Source organism: Diospyros lotus, chromosome 12 (genome assembly GCF_014633365.1).
Source record: "Diospyros lotus cultivar Yz01 chromosome 12, ASM1463336v1, whole genome shotgun sequence".
Lineage (NCBI taxonomy): Eukaryota > Viridiplantae > Streptophyta > Magnoliopsida > Ericales > Ebenaceae > Diospyros > Diospyros lotus.
Genome location: NC_068349.1, coordinates 35,028,315 through 35,054,557, shown reverse-complemented (window position 1 = coordinate 35,054,557; position 26,243 = coordinate 35,028,315). Strand labels below are relative to the sequence as shown.

Sequence of the window (26,243 nt, the reverse complement as noted above, 5' to 3'; positions counted from 1 at the left end):
GCCACTACTATACCAACACATGGGCGCTTAATGGTGATTTTGACTTGCTTCCATCTCCCTCCAGAAACTTTGCTATCCCAAGAATTGGTTGCAATATCGTCACGTTTGTGCTCTAATTTAATGCGAAATAGTGACAACTAAAAGGACCCAACTAGCATGTGGCATATAGGAAATATCTTTCCAATTCTTTCCTCTTGTTGATGATGAATTTGTGGACCATTTTCAACAGTGTTGTGTGGCACTCTTTTTAACAGTATTTTCCTACTTCCCATCACAAACTACTGAAAATGGACTTCCCCTTTTGCACACCATCACACCATTGCCATGCACTTGCATATAAAAATGAAATATGTCAATCATAATTATGTATATTCTCTGGTCATCATATCTAATACAATACCTCAAAAATTAAATGCAAAACATGTTTGAAATTGACGTCGCTGGTAGCCTTCATCAGTATTCTTCTCCAACGACATTCACCACTGCCGTATGAAATGACCCATCTCTCCCAAGTCCTACCTCCTTAGTCCCTTACTTCCCCCACCTTCGTCGCCAAATGAAATGACCCATCTCCCCTACCCTCCTTATTTCCCGTTCCCTTCGTTCTCTGTTTATTTCACATTCTGAATAAGGATTACTCCTTGACAACCCCAATACAAAGCTTTTTTTCTAAAAAGCATTGTGCAGCTAACAATGGGTACTACTACAGTTCCGAATTAGCAGATGTAATGAGAGGAAAAGGGCTGGAATTGGATGATGATCAGAGACAACAGCCAAAGACTAAACAAAACGCAGCAACGTTCTCATTCCATTCCATACTATATCAAATATCAAAACATCATATGACATGTTGTATCAAATCAAAATTAAATTATATGGGGAAAGCAAGAACATTGCAGTTAAAAGACACATATATGTATGTATGTTGCTACAAACCCTAGCAAGCAAGCATATGTCAGAAATGCAGAGAGCTTATATAATATATCTCAGAAGATTATTATTGCTGATTACATGCCATACGGTGCATGGTTGGCTCGTCATCATCATCGTCCTCGTCATAACCCTCTTGCCGCCGTTGAAACTCCTTCCGTTTCATCTCTTCCTCGATGTCGACATCGTGCAGAGTGGCTTCCTCGCACTCCTCCAACTTCATCTCTGAACAATGCTGGCCCAGCCTCGATGGTAGAATCGCCTCCAAAGCCCGGCACTTGTCAGGAGAAAGAAATCCAGACTCCGGGAACTCCACATCGAATTGGATGAAAAGGCGGCCCTTCATGAAGGGCCTCTGATGGTGCGGCATTCCCTCGTCGTTGATTGCCTTGTACTGATCTGTAGTAGGGATGATCAAATCAACACACAGAAATTACAGCTTTCAGGAAATAACAATTCCCGCAAGAGAGGATTTAGAAGTATTACCGGGCTTGATGACCTCGCCGGGATTTGTTTTAATGAGAAGTTGCCTACCATCGAGATGGGTTAGGGCAAACTGAAACCCACAAAGAGCTTCGGTTAAACTCAGAGAATGTTCTATGTAGAGGTCGTCATACTTCCGCTTGAACTTGGGGTGCTCCTTCTGTTGCACTACAAAAACAATGTCTCCTGTAACCGTATCTGGCTGCAAGTCAAGAAGAGAAATCAACACAACAGTGCCCTACGTCAAATCACTAGCAAGAATTTGAAAGCTGCCTGCTCCTACCATTGGGCATAATAAAAGATACTCAGAAGCTTCAGAGTACCATAAACGTATTTCAGATCAACAATAGAAAATATGAACGACCTTCCAAACCAGCATCAAATAATATTAAGGATGTAACAAAAAATTTCAAGAGGAACAAATTCGTTAAATCAATTCTGAATGCAAAAATTGAACTGAACTTACAGCCTCATCTGCTTCTCCCTCGAAGACAATCCTCTGACCGTGCTGCATCCCTTTCTCAACGTGCACCTCCAGCACTTTCTTTTCCTGTCTCACCTTGTTGCCTTTGCACTGTGGGCATCTATCTCTCTCACTGATGACCTCCCCTGCATCATGTGAGATGCATTGTCCAAAATTTGAGAAACAAAAACACCATAGAGTAAACAAAAACAAGCATATTAAAACTAGCATAGGATCAGTTAGCACCTGAGCCCTGGCATTCAGAGCATACATGTTGCATCTGTTGGATCATGCCTGGTCCAATCTGACGCGTTGAGATTTTCATTCCAGTACCATGGCAGCCATAACATCTTCCAGATGCCCCGCTCTTTGATCCTTTCCTGATAAATCACACAGATGTAAAATCAAACCAGCAATGTAATTTTTATCACAGCCGAAAATATGGCATTTATTAAGATGAAACCACCATACTTTACTCGAAGTTTCATGACACACACCCCTGACTTCTATCTTTACATCTCATTCATGCTAGCCTTTTCACACATTGCTTGCCTTGCCAGGGCAAACCACCAAGCAAATTTACTTGCAAAAAATTGCAGCTAACCATCTCAGAACTTCCAAGCATAAATCATGCATTGATTTATTTCAAAAGGAGTTTGGAAATATTTGGCACTCTTCTCAAAGTAATTTCCAAAAAATAATTAAAACTTAAAGTCTTAGTAGACTGAGTTGAGGCTTTTTTGACACAATCCAAATGTATAGGTGCTTTATCTTGTTTGGAATAATTCTTGCAACGCCATCAGACTTCACCCCAAAAGGGTCAACTAGAGTTAACTTTTCCTGTGACCATGATATATACCCAAAACATTTTGGACTGATGAAATCAATAATATACACCCAATAGACTATCAATGCCATATTGGGTTGCAACACTTTCCCATCGGTAAACATGAAACTAAGCTGAGGGGTTCACACAGGACAATGAGCAAGAGATTGCAGTAAAGAGGAAAACATACATTTTACGGGCCACATCGTTACTTGCTCTGAATGCTGAGGGGTTTGTATAGGATATCAAACTAACTTCTAGGTATAAATATCATGGCTTTTCAGACAGATTTTCAGATCTCCAAGAATGACAAATTTTCTAACCCTGATAAAGAATAAAAGTACCACTTCATTTCTAAGTAAGTCATAAGGGTGAAAGGATCTTCATTTTATCATACCATTATCTGTCCACCATTTGTAGTTACTGTTTACGTAATGGATAACTCACTGGAGGATTTGTGCAATAAATTGCCATATAGATTAACCAAAAATGAATACAAGCAACAACATGACCCCCACACCAGCCAAAACAGCCCAGGATGTTACAAGTTAGGGGTCAGACAAAAATTAGAAGTTTAGCAAAAATGTTACCCAGAGATTGTCATGTTAGGAAGGATATCAGAAAGCTCTTTAAAATTTGTTTAAAAATATGCAATATGAATACTAAGGAAGGTATTGTAAAAATCAGATAAACAATTTAGCCAAAAAAATAGATAAAAGATACCTAAAATTACCCCACAACTAAGGGTTGAATGGGATATTGATTCAAAATTAAATTATTTAGATTCAAAAAAGAAGTATACATCTTAAATACAAAAAAATAACTTGAACATAATTTATTGACATTAAATCATGGTCCTTATAAACCTGTCTAGTACAAAGTACAAATGGGCGTGTCATTAGAAATGTATGCTTCTAGAAATACAATTTTGCATGGAACTTAATAGCTTCATTCCCTAATAGAAGAAACAACACAGCAGTGACTTAAATTCGTTTGCAGAAGGCTGCAAATGATTGAAATTACATCCATTCTATCTGGGTTTTCAATACAAGGCACAAGCAATAAAAAAGCAACAACAATCACAAGTCTTAATCCCACTAGTCGGGGAGAGCATCAAGCAATTTTTCCTTCTCTCTCTTTTTTTTTTTTTGACGAAGTAACCCATTTCTATCTATAATTCAAAGCTATCATGCCCCCCCCAAAAAAAAAGTCAGGCAAGAAAAGTACAACTGCCTCATATGAAAAATCAGTAGTACAAAGTTATATGGAAAAGTCTAGAAAGCCCGACAGGCTTACCGATCGGGTTACCGAAAGGGGGCAAAAAGACGATTTTGCCCCTGCCCACTTTGCAAAGTGGGCCACTGCTGCTCTCTCCCTGCTCAATTGTCTCCCTTCCATGGCTGCCGCCTCACCGCTGCCCTTGCCTCGCCTCCGCCGCCATCGCCGCATCTTGAAGATGCAGCGACAAGGCGATGGCGTGAGGCGGCGGAGGAAAGGCGAGGGCAGCGAGGCGGCGGAGGCGAGGCAAGGGCAGCGAGGCGGCGGAGGCGAGGCAAGGGCAGCGACGAGGCGGCGGCCATGGAAGGGAGATGAGTGAGCAGGGAGAGAGCAGCAGGCGGGGGCAAAATCGTCTTTTTGCCCCCTTTTTGTAAGGGGCTCGGTAAGCCTATCGGGCTTTGTAGAACGACTCAAGTTATATAGAAGACCAAGCAAGCCTGCACAACAATATAATAAGATAGCATGATCAGCTAAGCTAAGACGGGACATACCCTTTACATTTAGGGCACAAGACATCTCTTGAAATAGAGAGCATCTTAGTCGCACCATTATACAAATCCTCTAAAGAGACCTTTAGAGTATGTACTACATCTTCACCGTGCCTCTTTCTACCTCTTGAACTACCACCACCTCCTACAAAATCTGAGATTATTGAAAACAGAAAATTAACCACACAGTTTACTGGAAGAATACAACCAAAATAGCAATCAAAAAAGAAATTCATTTAAGCAGCTCGCACCACCAAAGGCTCCAGCACCGAAAAATTGGTCGAATATATCAAATGGACTGTGGGAAGCACCAGCCCCTCCCATTCCCTCTTTAAGAGCATCTTCACCATATTGATCATAAATTTCTCTTTTGTCGGGATCGCTAAGAACTTCATATGCTTGAGCCAGTTCCTTGAACTGATTCATAATAACAACCAGAATTGCTAAAGTAAGACCTCACACAACCTAATTTAGCTACTAAAGAATAATCAAAATATGGATTCATGTGTCTCATAAATCATTGTTAGTTCTGTGTTAGTTTTTTTTTTTTTTTTTTAATGAAGCCATGTGATTTCAGCAATAAGGACACATTAATTTACCTTCTCAGGATCTCCACCTTTGTCTGGATGGTTCTTTATGGCAGATTTTCTATATGCTTTTTTGAGCTCATCTTGACTTGCACTTTTGGAGACACCAAGAATCTCATAGTACTTTGTGTTATCACTTCTCTTTGGAGCACGCCCAAACATGATGGATACACGTCAGAGCAAATGCAAATGCACTACAAAGCAATTTCACAAATGACCACCTCTGCAATGCAAATTAGGAAGAATTATACTATGACACAAATAAATGCAAGGTAATTAGAGAACTGATCATACGAGAATTAGCACTATCAAATAGAAATTCCATTAAAGCATTCATATTTATGTCCCCTTGTATAGATTCTTCAGAAAATGAGCTAATTAAAGGGTAACTTACTCAAAAAAAAAAAAAAAACTAAGGGTAACTTAACCAAAGAAAACTAAACGTTTACCATGTTTTCAATTTTAGACTGAACTTTTAATTTTATCAATAGTACCATCCAACTTTAATTTTGTTTCAGCTTTGGATTTCTCTCTCATTAACAAAAACAGTTAAATATTGAAGTGGTCTCCGAAGTTAGATTAGCCAGCTGCCACCTCAATAGGCTTTGTCAAACTAAACAAATATATAAATTTATTTAAAGCTTGAAAAAGATACATCAGCAGTGGCCAACCACCTCCCCATGGCAACACAACCCCCCCAGCAATGGGGTATTTTTTTAATTTTTAAATCAATTTATATATATTTGCTAAGTCTATATATTCATATATGCAAGTGTTTATACATATTTATTGCTTTGTTGAGAAACAGTTTATATTTAGTTTAAACTTATATATGTGTATATATATATATTAAGTTTATATAAATATATTACCTGTAAACATATTTAGGGTTAGTCCCCCAAATGTATTTCAATCAGCTAATGTGGCATACTGAGGTGGCAGCAAGCTAATCTAGCTCTGCAGGCCACATCAGGATTTAATAGCTTTTTTTAATGACAGAAAAGATGGTCAAGAAAATTAAAGTTGAATGGTACTAGTGGTAAAATACAGAGTTTGGTCCAAAATTGAAAACATGGTAAATGTTTTTCTTTTTTGGTGATTTACCCTTAATTGCATGGTATCAAAAGAGTCAAACCTTATTCACATAATCAAAAGTACTTCATGAACAGGCTCAATAGTTCATATAAAAGGTAACTCAAAAAAGGTGCACTTTATCCTTGTATGAAGGTGCAATACACTAATTAAAAAATATACATACATAGAACCACCAAACTGAGAAACTACCATCTATCTAATAAGTAGTAACAACAAAACAATTATAGTTTAGTTAAACCATAAATAGCTGAAGAAATAAATTAACCCATTCATCTGGTCCAATAAAACACAACCAAAATAGAAAAATCCTCACATTTTTGTTGCGCTTACCCAATACCCACCAAGAAGCCAACAATAGATAACCTTCACCTCCAAAGAAAAAAATCTAAACTGATACAATATCTAATACCTGAAAATCCAGAGATCAAATTCAAATATTCATCACTTGTCACCATCAAATGAAGCCAGTCAAGAGATAACTCTCTGCTCAAAAACAAAACAAATTTATCTTTTCCTTTTCCTCAAAGGCATGGAAATATCCCATATTTCTAAGTGCAACCTTCCTTCTATAGTTTTAAAAGCCAGCCAAGCACTTGTTTCTTTTGCAATTTATCTCAAACACATTAGCTCAACATAAAAGGCATCACCCTCCTCTACCATGAAATAGGCCATGGTAAAGAAGGGATACAGCTTCAACAACAACACATTGTCTCATCCTATTCAGTAGTCACCATAAATTCTTGAAGGAGAAACAGTTTCAAGGCATATCAAAATCATCCAAACTTTCAAAAGAAACCCAATATGATCCACCAGAATAATATCCTCCACACTTCTTAAGCACTGTAATCCGATAAATCTCATAGAACACGAAATAAATTTTGCTCCTAATTTCTAGAGCCCTTTATCCATCTACTTATTGGACAGTTGCATAAATTCATCCCCTAACCCCCCATCTATTTTAGGAATGGAGATTGCTTCTTTCGACTTTTTTTTCTTGAATTATTTTTTGGAATGAGTGTTGTGTTTCCATATTGTACTTGTTGGTTTCACCATGTCAACTAAGTGATGGAACACAACTATATCAATTATCTTCATTCACCCCCATCTCATGAAACTTCTCCATATGAAGATGGTATTGAAACTTCATTTCATCATTACTCTGCCAGGGGACATTATCCACTGCTGGTCCCAAGCCCGGATAAAGGAGGAGGGTTGCGTTAGGTAGCCAACAGCCAAAAAAAACTGCAAAATTTGATCCAATTTATCGTAATCGATTAGTTAATATGTTGGTTAACCGTATTCTGAAACACGGAAAAAAATCATTGGCTTATCAAGTTATCTATCGAGCCATGAAAAAGATTCAACAAAAGACAGAAACAAATCCACTATCTGTTTTACGTCAAGCAACCCACATAAAAGTCTAGAATTCATGTAACCAACCCCACAGTGGGATAACGGCCGGATATGTTGTTGTTTTATTTTTGGAATGAGTTAGGCACACTTACCCCGACAAATTCTACTCTACAAAACATGAAAATAGTGCGACAAACATCTATGTATGCCTTTTCATACGGTTGACTAACCAAAACCTAAAATTCTACTCATTAATGCACTTCAATCATCGCCATAACCGTTAACCTTACGCACAAATAGGGCTAACACCAGCTCACAAACGCGCATCAATTTCACCCAGACCAATTAAACAGAAATTTTGACATCACATCTCAACAAATAACAAATGAGAGAAACAAAACTGCTAGATCCCATGAGAATCGCCCGAAAATCAAATAAAACAGAAAATACACATTTGAGACCTTTAAAATTCAACAATCATTCATATCACACTAATCGCAACAATCAAGGCATCAATCATTAAATCACAGACGAACGCAGTGAGAGAGAATTAAAGAGGCAATTCGAGATTGAGAGAGAAATACCGACGGCAAACTCGAAGTGCCTCGGATGGCGAGAGGGTTTGCTATTGCGGTGTCTTTCTCTGTGTCCGTCCCTTTGTCAAGGAGTCGCCTTTAAGGGTCCTTGTGGCAATGGTGATAGAACCCCCTGTATGTGAGCTAGCTATGTTGCGTGGCACAGTTCGACTGGGCCCCACATGGAAGGCCTTTTATTAAAAATTTGCACTTTTTCTACACGTGTTCTGATATTTTAGTAAGCGGTGATTAGACTAGGATCACCGACATGTGATTTCAACTATTAGGGTTGAGGTCACGGTTGTATCTGAGCTGTCTATTGTGAATGATCGAACGGCTCACATGGATTTTCGATGAACGGGCAAGATTTGCCTTGGAGTGGCGGTTTTGTGGTCTCGACCACGATTTAATTTCATGTCATTACACTTTCTTTTTAATTTTTTAGTTATTTGTCTCAAATATCTCTTTAATTTTAATATTAGTTTAATCAGTCATTAATTTTTTTAAAAATTAACTATCATAACCCTCTATTATTACTAATTTTTTAAAAATTACCTATCATAACCCTCAATTAATAACAAATATCTCTTTAATTTTAATATTAGTTTAATCAGTCATTAATTTTTTAAAAAATTAACTATCATAACCCTCTATTATTACTAATTTTTTAAAAATTACCTATCATAACCCTCTATTATTATTAATTGAGACAAATAACTAAAAAATTAAAAAGAAAGTGTAATGACACGAAATTAAATCGTGGCCGAGACCACGAAACTGCCACTCCAAGGCAAATCTTGCCCATTTATCGAAAAACCATGTGAGCCGTTCGATCGTTCACAATAGACAGCTCAGATACAATCGTGACCTCAGGCCTAATAGTCGAAATCACCTACCGGTGATCCCAGTCTAATCACCGCTCACTAAAATATCAGAACACACACATGTAGAAAAAGCGGAGAAAAAAGTGCAAATTTTTAATAAAAGGCCTTCCAAGTGGGCCCAGTCGAACTGTGTCACGCAGCGTAGCTAGCTCACCTGCAGAGGACTCTATCACCATTGCCACAAGGACCCTTAAAGACGACTCCTCGACAGAGGGACGAACACAGAGAGAGACACCTCAACAGCAAACCCTCTCGCCATCCGAGGCATTTCGAGTTTGCCCTCGGTATCTCTCTCTCTCGATCTCGAATCGCCTCTTTAATTCTCTCTCACTGCGTTCGTCTGTGTTTTAATGTTTGATGGTTGATGCCTTGATTGTTGCGATTAGTGTGATATGAATGATTGTTGAATTTTAAAGGTCTTAAATGTGTATTTTCTATTTTATTTGATTTTCGAGCGATTCTCGTGGGATCTAGCGGTTTTGTTTCTCTCATTTGTTATTTGTTGAGATGTGATGTCAAAATTTCTATATAATTGGTCTGGGTGAAATTGATGCGCGTTTGTGAGCTAGTGTTAGCCCTGTCTATGCGTAAGGTTAACGGTTATGGAGATGATTGAAGTGCATTAATTAGTAAGATTTTAGGTTTTGGTTAGTCAACCGTGTGAAAAAGGCATGCATAGATGTTTGTCGCACTATTTTCATGTTTTGTAGAGTAGAATTTGTCGGGGTAAGCGTGCCTAATTCATTCCAAAAATAATTCAAGAAAAAAAGTCAAAAGAAGCAAGCCCCATTCCTAAAATAGATGGGGGGTTAGGGGATGAATTTATGCAACTGTCCAATAATTAGATGGATACAGGGCTCTAGAAATTAGGAGAAAAATTTGCTTTGTGTTCTATGAGATTTATCAGATTGTAGTGCTTAAGAAGTGTGGAGGATATTATTCTGGTGGATTATATTGGGTTTCTTTTGAAAGTTTGGATGATTTTGATATGCCTTGAAACTGTTTCTCCTTCAAGAATTTATGGTGACTACTGAATAGGATGAGACAATGTGTTGTTGAAGCTGTATCCCTTCTTTACCATGGCCTATTTCATGGTAGAAGAGGGTGGTGCCTTTTATGTTTAGCTAATGTGTTTGAGATAAATTGCAAAAAAAACAAGTGTTTGGCTGGCTTTTAAAACTATAGAAGGAAGGTTGCACTTAGAAATATGGGATATTTCCATGCCTTTGGGGAAAAAGAAAAGATAAATTTGTTTTGTTTTTGGGTAAGAGTTATCTCTTGACTGGCTTCATTTGATGGTGACAAGTGATGAATATTTGAATTTGAGAGTAACTTTTCAGAAGACAAAACTCTCTAAATTTTCGAGGTATTGGATATTGTATTAGTTTTGAAACTTTTTTTTTTTTTTTTGAGGTGAAGGTTATCTATTGTTGACTTCCTGGTGGGCACTGGGTAAGCGCGCAACAAAAATGTGAGGATTTTTCTATTTTGGTTGCATTTTATTGGATCAAATGAATGGGTTAATTTATTTCTTTAGTTAATTATGGTTTAACTAAACTATAATTGTTGTGTTGTTACTACTTATTAGGATAGATGGTAGTTTCTCAGTTTGGTGGTTCTATGTATGTATATTTTTTAATTTGTGGATTGCACCTTCATACAAAGACAAAGTGCACCTTTTTGGAGTTACCTTTTACATGAACTATTGAGCCTATTCATGAAGTACTTGTGATCTTGTGAATAAGGTTTGACTCTTCTGATACCATACAATTAAGGGTAAATCACCAAAAGAGAAAAACATTTACCATGTTTTCAATTCTGGACCAAACATTGTATTTTATCACTAGTACCATCCAACTTTAATTTTCTTGACCATCTTTTCTGTCATTAAAAAAAGCTATTAAATCCTGATGTGGCCTACAGAGCTAGATTAGCTTGCTGCCACCTTAGTATGCCACATTAGCTGACTGAAATACATTTGGGGGATTAATCCTAAATATGTTTACAAGTAATATATTTATATAAACTAAATATATATATATACACATATATAAGTTTAAACTAAATATAAACTCTATATTTTCTCAACAAAGCAATAAATATGTATAAACACTTGCATATATGAATATCTAGACTTAGCCAATATATATAAATTGATTTAAAAATTAAAAAAATACACCATTGGCCCCATTGCTGGTGTGGTTATCCCCATTTTATTTTATCATGGGTTGTCTACAAGTATGAATGGAAATCTAGAAGCACGAGGCTCTCGCTTTGTGAGGATTGGGAAGCTTCATTTTTGTTTGCAAAAGAGGTTGTTACTGTTGCTGTCAAGTTTTGCCCCCAGTGCGTGATGGGTGTTCAAGTATGTGCTTAAATTTGTTTACTTTGACCATGCTCGTAAGTGATGTAGCTATTACATAAGACTTTGCAGTTTTACTTACTTGTCAAAGAACCAAATTGTTTTGTTGTGGTTACAATTTATTAATTTGTTAGTTTTTTCATTGTGCTCTACCAATTTGTTTTTCTTCTTATTTGAGGCAAAATTTTTATTATTTGATAATTTATCACTGTTCGAGCTTTGTACCGCAGTCGGGCTAGTGAACCATTGAACCAATTTTCTTTAATTGGTTTGGTTACCCATTCGGTTCTGGTAACTATGCTTTGTACCCACCTTTTTCTCAATGCATAAAGCACCATACTCTGTCTTCAAGCTTAGCCCTTTATTTCATATTGGCTTATATCTTCTTTCTGAATGATTGTAAAATCTCATTTTTGCTCTATTTGCAACACTCCCTTTGGTACTCCATGCTTTCTTTAGTATTCCATATTCTCACCTTGCCTCCCTTCTCTACAACCCCCCTCTATGTTTCTTTATGCTGTAAACTCCACCATCTTTGTGCCATCCATATTTAACCCCATCATCACCAATTCACATAAACTCTCTTTTCAAAATTCAATCTGTTTGAGCCTTTTGTTATTTAACTGATGCATCTATTATATGAATGAGGCTCATTGGGACCTGCTAATGAGAATCATGGAGGGCTAACTAACAATGACGCAATCAAATCAATCAATCCAATCAATTGTGTGGGAGTTGGATGAATGCTAATTCCTTTTTGACTAGGATTCTTGTTTAGCAACTTATTTACTTATTTCCTATGTAATTTATGATTTAGTTAGTTTTGTTATTCCAACTTGTAGTTGGATTGGGTTAATTTTGTTATTTCTACTTCTATTTGGATCGGGCTAACTAAAATCCATTAGATTTAGGATTTAGTTTATGACTAGGTTTAGGATTTTTATTAGCTTTCAAGTAGAATTAGGATTTAATTATTTTTGCCTATTTAAAAGGATTTCCATTGTAAAAAAGAGGGGGAGAAGATTATGAATGGAATTGGAGAGATTTCTCTTTTCTATCTTGTTCTTTAATGAACAAAGCTTCGAACTTATCAAATGAGTGATTTCTTTGTGGCGTTCAAATCCTAAACTTGTCAAAGATCTGGGCAATCTTTGTGATGTTTAACAACACAATTATTGGTTCTTGTTTCCACATATCAATGGGTCTAGATTTTAATATAATCTAGGTTCTTGGTTCGTGAATCAACGGGTCGAGAATTCTTTGCCTTATATCTGATTTTGGCTTTTCTGGGGTTCATTTCAATCTTTTGCAAGTTCCTTTGACTTCGTTCCATTACAGGTTCACATCAGTTGGTATCAAAGCTCTAGATCGCGCATCACCTGCAGGTAGTTGTCGTTAAGTTGTGATGGAAGAGACACGAAGCGTAGAGGGTTACAATGAGAGAATCAGCAAGTCAGCTTGATTAAATGTATAAATTTATAATGAGCATTACAGACACTAATTTTTGCCATTATTAATTGAACTTTGCACTTTTTCTTCTTGTTTTGTTATGGATTCAGGATATTAATTTTGTTTTACCATTGATTGATTCAGAGAAGCCCCTCAGTTGGCTGCATTGTTGGAAGACGTGAAGGGCGGGCTGGACACATTGAGGAGTAAAATGCAAGCCGTGACCGCAAAGGTAGGAATCACAATTTTGAGTTATAATTTTTTTTTAATTATTTTTTGCATATTGATATTTTGTTAGCCAAAATATAGTCTTAATAGTGTAGTCAACTGTTATTCTTAACAAATAAAAGGCAACCAAAACAGGGAAGTTCATCATTTTCATTCTTTGTTGAATGTCCTTGTTCAACAGCAAAGGAAGCTAAAAATCTAAAATCTCTCAGCCATTGCGTCAGTGTTCGAAAAATCGGCCTAGGCAGCCTCTGGCCGCCGCGATTTTGGCCTAGTCAGCCCCCCTAAGCGTTGGTCCGCCTAACCAGCCATCGGCAGCATCCCAGGCGACACCTAACCGTCTAGGCCACCTACTTTTAAATTTTTAGGGTTTTAAAGAGAGGAGACAAAACAAAACGGCCTCTCCTCGTCTGCCCCAATTGCTCTCTCCCAACCGCGACCGCCTCTCTTCGAAAGTGTCATGTACCTAGGTTACCAGATTGTAATAAAGTAGCGGTTGTAAGGGTAAATAGGGTAATGGCGGGTGTTAGGCGCTGGCATGTGCTCGGCTGTTGTAATAGATTTTGGAGCCAATATTTTTAGCTGAGAACTCCTTAAAAACAGAGTTATGGTTCATTAGTTGGTATCTAATGAAATTCGAATCACTGATTTCTCTGATTTCCCTCTAAAATCTCTCTCTCTCACGCTTCTTCACTCTCTCTCTCGTCTTTACTTCTCCCTCCCTTTCATTCTTCATCTAAAATTCCTCCTATCAGATCTACAATTTGACAAAGTGGTATCAGAGCACTTTCCTGGCAGTCGATCATTACCATTACGATGGCTGACGGAACTCGCATGAAGCAAATGGAACTACAGCTACAACAAGTGTCAGCGACGGTTATGAAAGTACAACAACGAATGGGATCCATGGAGGATACCATTGGAACCATTGTAGATAAGAGATTGGAGGTAGTAGCAGATCGGTTGCAAGGCGATATGCGCAACCAGATTCGGACTGAAATGCAAGAGCAAAGTAACATGGTTCGCGAACAAATGCAGCAATTCATGCTGACATTTTCGAATCAAGCTCAGGTACGAATTTCCCCCGATTTTCCTCCTCGGGAACATTCGGATCCAATATTGCCTGGTATTGGAATGGGATAAAGAGTGGTCGAACCTTCAGAATTGGGAGGCGATCCAATCGGTGCAGGAGAGATAGGAATGGAAAGGAGACTGGAAGCTTCGGCCAATTCCGAACTTCCGCATTTTCTAGTTCTGAAACTTGAATTGCCGGTTTTCGATGAATCGAAGCCACGGTGGTGGATTAGAAGGTGTGAGAAATTGTTTAACATTCATCGAGTAGCAGGTGATCAACAAGTCACTCTGGCCGCTACATTTTTGAACGATGTGGGGATATTTGGTTCTAGGGCTAGTCAGGCGTGCGAGGTGATCACAATTGGGAGGAGTTTGTGAGAGGAATATGCGAAAGATTTGGCGAAAGAAGAATAGTGGATCTAGTAGAAGAATTTAATAAGTTGAAGCAGGGAGGTACAGTGCAAGAATATCAGCTTCAATTTGAGGAATTAAAGTCGTTAATGCTCAATCGAAATCCATTCATGACGGAGGAATACTTCGTCTCTAGTTTCATAAGCGGCCTAAATGATGATATTAGATCTATGGTAAAGATGATGCGACCTCGTACTATGCAAGAGGCTACGGAAGATGCAGTGTTGCAGGAATTAACAGTGGAGGCCTTGCTTAAAAAACAGAGGATTCAAGGTAGAGGGAACGCATATGGAGCAAATTACTCAGGAGGAAGGGTGCCGGGAAAGGAAATGGTGAGATCGGAGAAAAGAGCTAAGTTTCTAGCCAGTTCTTTCGCAGGACAACAAGGTGTTAAGCAATGGGAACACCGGAGACCTACAGGGCTTTGCTATCGATGTGGAGACGAATATACTCCAGGGCATCAGTGCAAGAGACAACTCCTCTTGTTGGAAGGAGGGGATGTAGATGAGGAAGGCGATGGGGACACACTCACTTTAGTCGGAGAATTGGGAGAGGAAGATAACGAGGCGATCTCGCTGCATGCAATTAAGGGAATGACAGGCAGTAAGATCATTAAGGTGGAAGGAAGAGCTCAAGATAGCACTCTCATGGTGTTGATTGATAGTGGAAGTACTCACAGCTTCATTGATGAGGGAATTGCGCGGAAGCTTAAATGCGAACTATCCAACACTCAACCACTTGCGGTCACAGTCGCCAATGGGAGTAAGGTCCTAAGTAGATCAGCTTGCTTAGGATTTTGCTGGATGATGCAGGGTGAAACATTTAAAACGGATTTGAGATTGTTAAAACTTAGAGGGTGCCACATAATGTTGGGAGTCGATTGGATGAAAGACGTAAGTCCAATCAATTTTGATTTCAACAAAATGGAGGTAACAATGGAGAAGGATGGTCGGAGGGTGACATTGCAAGGTAATGTGGAGAGTGGAATTTGCAAGATGATCAAGGGTAAGAAGTTACAAAAGTTGTTCAAATATAAAATAGCCCAAGTAGCCCAATTGTTATCGATAGAGACCTATTGTGAAGAAGAAGACCATGAAATGGTGAGTGGGCAGTGTAAGATGTTCCACGGCAGTGAGAATACATTACCATGGCAGGTACGTGAACTGGAATCTCTAGATTTATTGTTGATTGAATTCCAGGACTTATTTGCGGAACCTAAGAAATTACCTCCTAACCGACCCTTTGACCACTCTAAAAACCTCCATCCCAACTCAGCTCCTATCAATATTAGATCCTACCGATATCCACCAAAGCTCAAATCTGAAATTGAGAAAATGGTGAAGGAAATGTTAGCCAATTCTATCATTCGACCTAGCAAGAACCCTTTTGCTTCTCTCGTCCTTTTAATTAAAAAGAAGGACGGCACATGGCGCTTTTGCATTGATTATCGGCAGCTCAACACTATCACTATCAAAGACAAATTTCCCATCCCTATTATTGAAGACTTATTAGACGAACTTAGATACGCCACGGTCTTCTCCAAGCTGGATTTAAGATCCGATTACCATCAAATTCGAATGGACCCAAAAGACATCCACAAAACAGCTTTTCAAACCCCACCACGGCCATTATGAATTTACAGTCATGCCTTTTGGCCTAACCAACGCCCCAGCCACATTTCAAGCCCTAATGAACCACATATTTGAGCCCTATCTCAGAAAATTTGTGTTGGTATTCTTTGACGACATTCTTATCTATAGTCTAACATTTTCTAAACACTTAAACCATCTTAGGGTTGCATTTCAAGTCCTTCAATTCAATCAGTTATATACAATGTTTTAGAAATCGGACCGGAGAGCGAACCGGCCTATTAATTGGGTCACGGGTTAGTTAGTCCGACCGGTTAGACTGGAGTGGTCCGACCGGATGATGTCATATATATATTAAATATATATTTTAATATATATTTAAAATACTAATATTCTATATATTATTATGAGAAATGTTATTATTAACTAATATACAACTAATATTTTATATATAATTTTTATATATGTTATTAAAGAATTAATTAAGAATTAAAAATTTAAAAATAAGTGAGAGGGTGAAAAAAACCGGGGTCAACCCGGTTCTTGGTTAAACCGGTCCGACCGGCCGGTTCGGTTCGATTTTTAAAACAATGGTTATATATCAAAGGATCCAAATGTGCCTTTGCCCAACAGCAGATAGAGTACTTGGGGCATATTATTTCAGCTTCTGGGGTTAGTACCGACCCAAAGAAAATAGAGGCAATGACGGCTTGGCCGAAACCTGCTAGTGTCAAGGCCTTGCGAGGTTTCCTTGGTTTGACAGGCTACTATTGACGTTTTGTACAAAACTATGGAGTCATAAGCAAACCTCTCACCGAATTATTGAAGAAAGATGGTTTCCAATGAAACGAAAAGGCTGACCGAGCTTTTGAGCACCTAAAGAAGGCCATCAGTGAGGTACCTACATTAGGACTTCATGATTTTAACAAACCATTTATTCTGAAAATAGATGCTAGCAACTCAGGAGTGAGAGCAGTTCTAGTTCAAGATGGCAGACCACTAGCGTTCTTAAGCCAAGCTTTATCTCCAAGACACCAAGGCCTTAGTGTTTATGACAAGAAATTACTAGCGGTGCTTATGGTAGTAGAGAAGTGGAGACATTACTTAGAAGGAGGTCAATTTATTATTAAAACAGGTCATGAAAGCCTTAAATTTCTTCTTCAGCAACGGTTGCATACACACCTTCAGAAAAAAGGAATGGCCAAGCTAATGGGCCTCGATTATGTGATTCAATTACAAAGGGGGAAGGAGAATGTGGTAGCAGATGCTTTCTCAAGATGTTTTGAAGAAGGATCAGTTGCAGCTATCACAGCCATGGTGCCGGACTGGTATCAGGAAGTGGTTGCTAGCTATATAAAGGGAAACTGGATTCAGCAATTAGTGAAACAATTGAGCATAGGAGAAGGAGGCAAGCCAGGATACACTATGACTAACGGGTTACTAAGGTATCAAGGTCAACTGGTGATTGGGGATTGTGAAGCCCTAAGGAAGAGAATCCTCCAAACATTACATGAATCGGCCATTGGGGGACATTCGGGAATTCAAAATACTTACAGAAAGGTGAAACAGGTATTTTACTGGCTTAACTTGAAGAAATATGTCATGGAATTTGTTCTTAATTGTGATATTTGCAAACGGTGTAAACATGAAACCATTGCGCGACCTGGACTTCTACAACCCCTTGGAGTACCAACTCAAGCATGGACAGACATTACCATGGACTTTGTAGAAGGTTTGCCAAAATCGGAAGGTAAGGACTGTATTTTGGTGGTGGTAGATCGCCTCACAAAGTTCAGCCATTTTTTAGGCCTCTCCCATCCATTTTCTACCCAAGTAGTAGCCAAAGTTTTTGTGGACAGAGTGGTTAATTTACATGGAGTTCCCCAGTCTATTGTTTCTAACAGAGACAAAGTGTTTACCAGTCTTTTTTGGCAAACATTGATGAAGTTTATGAGGTCCAAGCTTCACATGTCAACAGCCTACCATCCTGAAACGGATGGTCAATCAGAACGAGTCAATCAAGGCCTTGAAACATATATGAGATGTTTTTGCTTCCTCCGCCCAAGGAATGGCACAAATGGCTGGCATTGGCCCAATGGTGGTATAACTCCAGCCACCATAGCTCCATTAACATGCCTCCTTTTGAAGCCTTGTATGGGTACAAACCTAATCTACTTCCAGCAGTCACTGGCCCCATTACAATTGCAGCCGTGGATGATTACTTGCACAACCGCCAACACAACTTGCAAGTCCTCAAAACCGAGCTAGCTAAAGCTCAGAATCACATGAAACAAATTACTGATAGGAGGAGAATGGATAGGGAGTTTGAGCTCGGGGATCGCATGTATTTGAAACTCAATTCGGCTTACCTAAAGTCACTATCAAAACAGCCCATCTCGAAGCTAAGTCCGAAGTTTTATGGGCCCTATCCCATTGTCTCTAGAATTGGGAAAGTTGCCTATAAGCTACAACTACCGGCTAGAACACACATCCATCCGGTATTCCATGTTTCCTTACTGAAGAAATCAGCTGGGAATAATGTAACCAGTTAAGAGTTACCAGCTCTTGCAGAAGAGGACGCCCCTACGGTGGCACCAGTAGCCATCTTGGATAAGAGAGTCATCTACCCTCACGGACTGCCTTTGACCCAAGTGCTGGTGCAGTGGTCGTCTCTCCACCCGGATAACAATACCTGGGAGTACCTTCCCGACCTCCTCAAGCAGTTTCCCAATTCAGCAAATCTATTACCTTTTTCTTGAGGACAAGAAATCACTCGAAGGGGGGAATAATGTCATGTACCTAGGTTACCAGATTGTAATAAAGTAGCGGTTGTAAGGGTAAATAGGGTAATGGCGGGTGTTAGGCGCTGGCATGTGCTCGACTGTTGTAATAGATTTTGGCGCCAATACTTTTAGCTGAGAACTCCTTAAAAACAGAGTTCTGGTTCATTGGTTGGTATCTAATGAAATTCAAATCACTAATTTCTCTGATTTCCCTCTAAAATCTCTCTCTCTCACGCTTCTTCACTCTCTCTCTCGTCTTTACTTCTCCCTCCCTTTCATTCTTCATCTAAAATTCCTCCTATCAGATCTACAATCTGACAGAAAGCTCATCCTCATCGCCACCAACGCCTCCTCCGCCGCCGACCATTGTCTCTCTTGGCCTCGATTTTCCGATTTCCCTTGGCCACCAGCCGTCTCTCTCGCTCGCTGACGCTGTTTTTCCTCCAGCCACCGGTCTCTCTCTCTCTCTCTCTCTCTCGCTATTCTTCCCGATTTGCAATAGCCATCTTGCACCCGTATTTCTATTTGCTATATACTATATAGTATATAGTATATATATAATATATATTATTACAATATTACTCCAGTCACAAACTCACACGATCATAGAATGCTATTGCTATATGCCTATATGTATTACTATTGCTATGTATATACATATATTACTGACAGTTATAGATTATACATATACTATATAGTAGTATGCTGCAGCAGCATGTTGTTAAGTGTTAATATTGCTATATGTATTGCTATATAGCATATATAGATATAGATTATACTGTTAGTGTTAAACAGCTATATATATGTAGTATATATACACACATGTGCAAGCTGCAACAGTCCATCTGATTTGTTTATATTGCAGGCTTCTTCGATTAAATTAAAAATGTCGGATGGAACTAAGAGTCAGGGAGCATCGTCCGATATCGTCTCAGTTTTTAAAAGGAAGTCAAATGATATCGAATGAGAGTATCAAATATTAGTTGATCCAAAGAATATGGACAAAGAAATGTAAGTTGTGTGGCAAAGTTATGTCCAGATGAGTTTATAGAGTTAAAGAACACATCGGCCACATTTCTGAAAATGCTTCTACATGTCCAAAATCTTCTCCGGATGATAAAGCCAAATGTAAGAATGTTATTGCCAAGGCAAAGAGTAAGACAAAGAATAAGAGGAAAGAAGAAGATTTGATGAGATCCTCTGTTAATATTTTTAAAAGGGAGGAAGGGGATGCTGAAGATGAATTGCAAGAGTTAGGGAGCAAAAAAGCACCCCGTACACTTGGCCCTATGGATAAGTTTACAAGCTCCATCACCCCTGAAACGAGTGTAGGAATGACACAAAGGCAACAAAATATCAGCGAAGCACTCTTTAAAGAGAGAACACAGTCTGTTCGTCAATATTGTGTTAGATGGCTGTACGAAGCCGGCATTCCAATGCTATTGATAATGATAGCTTCAAATTGTTTGTTAAGGCAGTTGGTCAATTTAGGCCGGGCTTCAAACCTCCCAGTCAATACCAGTTGAGGGAACCATTGTTCAAGGGAGAAGTTGACAGAACTAAAGAGTTATTAAAAAAGCATGAAAAAGAGTGGGCACGAAATGGATGCTCCATTATGACAGATGCTTGGACAGATAGAAAAATGAAGAGTATCATGAACCTATGTGTTAATTCTAATGCAGGTACTGCTTTTCTTTCTTCCACAAAGTCTTCAGATGAAGCACATACTAGTGAACTAATTTTTGAATACGTGGACAAGTGCATTGAGCAAGTTGGGCCACAAAATGTCATTCAAGTAGTAACTGACAATGCTGCTAACAATATGGGAGTAGCAAAATTATTAAAGTTGAAGAGGCCAAATATATTTTGGACATCATGTGCTACTCACACTATCAATTTGATGCAAGAAAGTATTGGAAAATTGCCAAGATATAAGAAAGTTATTGATCAGGCCAAGAATTTGACAATTTTCATTTATGCACACCATAAGACATTGTCTTTAATGAGATCATTTACGAAGAAGAGGGATATTGTGAGACCGGGAGTCACTAGATTCGCTTATTCTTTCCTTACTTTGCAAAATTTGATGAAGAAAAAAGCCCAACTGACGACAATGTTTACTAGCTCCGAATGGGAAGAGTGCAAATGGATCAAGACTATTAAAGGGAAAGCAGCTTATGCTACTGTGATGAGTATTCTTTTTTGGGATGGTGTGAATTTATGCCTCAAGGTTTTTGCACCTTTGATGAAGGTGCTTCGAATTGTTGATGCAGATAGAAAGCCTTCTATGGGCTTTTTATATGGAGAGATTGTGCAGGCAAAGAAAGATATTAATGAGGCCCTGAATAATCTTGAGAAGAACTATCAGCCTATTATGGAGATTATTAAAGCAAGGGTGAAAGATAGGCTAGATAGTCCACTACATTTTGTTGCTTACCTTTTGAATCCTTACTACTTCTTTAAGGATATGGATATATAGCTTGATCATGAAGTGATGGATGGATTTATTAACTCTGTGGAGATGTTTTATGAAAATGATGGTGAATTGCAAGGCCATGTTGTAAATGTTGAATTGCCAAAGTATACTCGTAAAGAATTAGCTTTTGGAAAATCATGGGTAGCTCAAGGGTGTGCAAAAAATGATAACAATTATAATCTAGGTATAAAATTAAAGTCCTTTTCTTAGTTTCTATTGTGTATTACTATTACAGTATTAGTGTATAAATTTGTTTACTTTATACTTGTTTGACCTATGTTGTTGTTACATGGTGGACCACATATGGAAATCAAACTCCAAAATTACAACGAATGGCGAGAAAGATCCTCTCGTTAACTAGTAGTTCGTCCGATTATGAAAGAAACTGGAGCACTTTTGAAGGGGTTAGTGTATAATCTATAATGTATATTTTAAAACGTTTTTAATATTTTAATTTCATTATCCCTATCATTTATATTGATATTGCTTTTATTTATTTATGTAGATACATACGAAGAAAAGAAATAGATTGGACGTGAATCAATTGAACAATCTAGTCTATGTCCAATTTAATGCCAAATTAATGAACAAGCAAAAAAGACAGAAAGAAAGGAATGTTGATGTGCTACTTGCTAGTGATGCTAGGCATGCGCAAGGATGGATAGTTGAAGGAGGAGATGATGAAGAAGTTGAGCCTGGTACGGGGCTTACTTGAGAAGTGGTTGGTGAAGCATCCAGAGCAGACGAGAAGCTTCAACCTCGAAGAAGTTCTAGAAGTTCTAGAATGAGAGAGATTCATGAAGATGATTTTCAATCAGAAGAAGAAGATGAGTAAAAACTCAATGAATTTGATTTTGAGTCTGATGAAGATCTTGTGTTGGAAGAATACGGAGAAGAAGAAGTCCAATTAGATGGCTAGATACTTAGATTCTTCAAGTATTGTTTATGTTACATTATTGTTGCTTTTACCTTCTTGAACCCAGAACTAAACTACAACAGTTTGTTTTCTCATGCTTAATTCCACTATTTCACTTGTCATTCCATTATTGTTGCATTATTGGTTTATGTTGCATTATTGTTGATTTTCTACTTTGATTTACTTGAAAATAACATGACATTACATCAAAAAGTTAAAACAACAATTTTTCTAAACCCCAGCCTGGCGCCCAACTAGCGCCTAGCACGTTTTAGAACACTGCATTGCGTATAACAACGCTTTTGAATTGTGTGCATGCCTATATGGGTATTGAAAGTGATAAGTTTTATTTCGCAATCTGTGTTGAAAATATTGTTTGGGGAGCAATACACACAAAATGAGTAAAAGGTTCTGAGGCCTTGTTTCTTTCTAGGAATGGAATGGGAGAATTGAGTTCTGCCTAATAGACCTGAACTCCCTCAATTTGCTGCAGTAAACTTCTTTTGCTCCTCCGGTTTTTTTTTTTTTTTAATGGGGTGGGGGTAGTTGGTATTGGAGATGCTCATTATACCCTATTAAAGTATCACAGTCTAATTACTAAATATGACTAATTCAGTTTAATTTGGTTATTTTTTTTTAGAAGATCACTTCTGTTTTGGATTAATATTTTTTTAAGGTCCATCCCAATTGATTATAGAATCCAGCCAAGAACCAAACCCCTCAAGTTAAGATACTATAGAGTTCTAGTTAAATTGCTCAAAAATCACTATTGAGATGATCGTCGCTTATACTTTGTTCCTTTGTTCTTTGGGAAGTGTTCCATTGTCTGTTTCTTTAAGAAATCCAATTGAAATGAGCATTTAAGAACTTAAAAAGGGAGTTCCTAATTGTCACGACCCAAGGGGAATTAGGGGGGCAATATTGTGTAAGTAATTACAAATGTTTGTTACAACCAAACCCCTTAAGTTGAGATACTGTAGAGTTATAGTTAAATTGCTTAAAAATCATTGTTGAGATGATCACCACTTATACTTTGTTCCTTTGTTCTTTAGGAAGTGTTCCATTGTCTGTTTCTTTTAGGAAATCCAGCTGAAATGAGCATTTAAGAACTTAAAAGGGAGTTCCTAATTGTCATGATCCAAGGGGAATTAGGGGCCAGTATTGTAAGTAGTTACAAATGTTTGTTAGGAGATGCTATTAATTTTGTTGAAGTGTACATGGGTGTTGTTAGTCTAGAATATACTTTCAGATTAGTTGTTAGTTGATGCCTATAAAAGGCTACTTGTAGGAGGATGGATGTTATGCTGATGAATGAATTGCAATTCTGTTCTCTCTCCTAATTCTCCTAGCTCTCTCTCGTTCCTTCTTCTCTTCTCCCTTAATTATCTCTGTTCAATTATGTCTCTCACTCCAATTCTTCTCTATTTCTCTTCCAAATTCCTTTCTAAACCCTAGGGTCATGATATTTGGTATCAAAGCCGACGATTCTCAGCTATGATTCGGAAGTGTTAGCAATTGACCAAGGCGATTACGTACGGTAAATTCCAACAGAGGTTGATTTTCAAAAATTGAAGGCGATTACAGAATTCGATAGCAGTGGCGACTACGGAATTCGATAGCAGAATGTGAGTTCAAGTGATAGATTGCGAAATTGACCAAGTGCAATAGGTGTTTCCAAAAGCGATGGTAGAATTGATCGAACAACTGAGTCGATCAATTACATCAGACCTAGAACACACACATGGATATATGAAATCAAGTTTTCATGATAAAGAGTTACTGAAAACACTATAATCACCAATGGGGTTTTTGTTGAAACGTTACTGGAAACTAAATCGAACCAAGATATAAGTTTGATGGAATTAGAACTAAGAAAAATAATGAAAGAACAAAAATGAAACAAGTTTTTGGTAAGCTTTTATAGAAAACGCTATCACTATTTATGGGGTTTTTTATTGAAGCCACACTAAAAACCAAACAAAATATAGGGTTTGCTTCAACCTTGATTGAGGGTTTGAATGAACCTAAATACTAGGTTGCATAGAAACGAAAACGGAAAACATTTTCGATACAAAACAGAGGAGAGAATATAATATTAAAAAAAAAAGGTAGACAATAGAAGCGCAAGATAAAGTGTAAATTGAAAAAAATATATAGTGGTTTTTTTTGTAAATATAATTTTTAATATATAAAATTATAAAAATTAATTCAAATATAATACAAACAAGCATAAACAATAAATATAAATTCCATAATGCATTCAAATAAATATAAACATAAAGCCCACGATGCATTTAAACAACTATCAACAATATTTACAAAGTTTTATCATCACTACCATGACTTAGTAATTAAAAACAAACAATAAATTTAAAAAAACAAAATCAAACATAATACAATTTATAAAAATTCATCCATTTCATTATTCCCTGTCTCTATAAACTCATTAATATCTTTACTAAAGAGTACAAACTCCAACTCTAGTTCATCTAGGGTGATATTAGCAAACTCGAGAACACCCACATTTTCTATACTCCCAAATTCATCTTCACCTACATCCCACGTCTTTGTCTTCTCATCATAATATTGGGAGGTGCTCTTTGATAAAAGACGAAGATTGTTATGAATGAAGACCAAATCCTCTACATGTTTTGGAATTTGGAATTAGGGTTGTAATCAAACCGAGCCTTGTCGAGCTTGGCATAGCCTAGGCTTGGCTTGGTCTATTTGTCTGGAGCTCGGGCTCGAGCTCAAAATCTTGTTCGAGCTCGAGTTCATTTTGTTCTTCATGAGCTCGAGTTTGGCTCGCTTAAAATTCGTTTAGATCCGTTCATGAGCCAAGATCGAGCTCGGATCGTTAAACGCTCGATTATTTTGTTTGGAAGCCGAGCTCGAGCTCAACTCAACAAAAGCTTGTTTTTATGAGCTCGAGTTTAAACTAATAATAAAATAAAACTCAAATTTAAATAACTTTTCATGGCATAATCATTAACCAAATTATGTACAAAATAAAACAAATATACCCAAATAAATAACAAGTAATTCTGAAGTCCAAATAAATAACAAGTAAATCTGAAAGGACTTCATAACACCAAATTGGACTTCCAACTGTTATAATAGTATAGTTGTTTGCATTGCAGCATTAAAACATATTACAAGAAAATACACACAAGCCTTATAACAGGTTTTTAATACTCCTCCCCCCCCCCCCCAAAAATAAAATTCTTAATACAAGTAAACTCCATGAATAAGCACAAGCAAGCTATAGATTTATACACAATCGTTCTGGATCCAAACATATTACAAGAAAATGCACAACACTTATAACAGGTTCTTGAAAAAACCACACTTAACAGAGCGCAAAAGAAAAAAGAACCTCATTTAAGCATTGCACCCACAATCCAGAACCAAGGCATTGTACAAAAAACACTCTCAGTGTCGGTACTAGCAACCTATTTATAAAGGCCGGCTATGAAGAGATAAATTGCGTCCAAATCTGAAATAAAATCTACTGAAAATCAAGCATAAATGCTACTTACGATTTAGATAACCAAAATAATTAGATAAGATAATAACAATTTAACAGATTAACCAACAAGATGGGAAGAGATACTAAAATTAGCCCAAACCTATCGAGACAAGACAAAATCAAATTGGAAAATTCCAGATTATAACCACTCATTTTAGCACAGGAAAAAAAAATCAAATCCCTTCAGATTCAAACAACAGCAGCGGCGACGACAACTGGATGTGCAACGAGTCGGGAAGACAGGGAAGAGAGAGAGAACCAGACCTTGTGGAGCGGCGACGGGAGGCGGATCTGGAGGCGGCAACGACAACCGGAGGCCGATCTGGAAGCGGCGATGAAGACCAGCGGCAGATCTCGAGGCGGCGACGACGACCAGAGACGGAGGCGGAGGGGTCGACGACGGCGGCGGGAGTTCAGAGAGAGGAGAGAGAGAGAGAGAGAGGGGGGGGAGGGGGGGGAGAGTG

The 26,243-nt window shown here is 37.9% G+C and overlaps 2 protein-coding genes across 2 annotated transcripts; one reads left to right on the top strand and one right to left on the bottom strand.

The window, feature by feature from the left end:
• Positions 1-781: 781 nt before the first annotated feature.
• On the bottom strand, positions 782-26,243 carry LOC127813973 (chaperone protein dnaJ A6-like). The gene is made up of 8 exons (XM_052355154.1): positions 26,044-26,243; positions 5,068-5,278; positions 4,720-4,885; positions 4,472-4,622; positions 2,123-2,256; positions 1,880-2,022; positions 1,417-1,615; positions 782-1,329 (listed from the first exon to the last, which is right to left on the bottom strand). The coding sequence occupies exons 2-8, from the start codon at positions 5,215-5,217 to the stop codon at positions 998-1,000; spliced, it is 1,275 nt and encodes a 424-aa protein (XP_052211114.1). The 5' UTR covers positions 5,218-5,278; positions 26,044-26,243; the 3' UTR covers positions 782-997.
• Positions 14,597-16,120, top strand: LOC127787633 (uncharacterized). The gene has a single exon (XM_052315693.1). It carries the CDS (start codon positions 14,597-14,599, stop codon positions 16,118-16,120), a length of 1,524 nt encoding a protein of 507 aa, XP_052171653.1.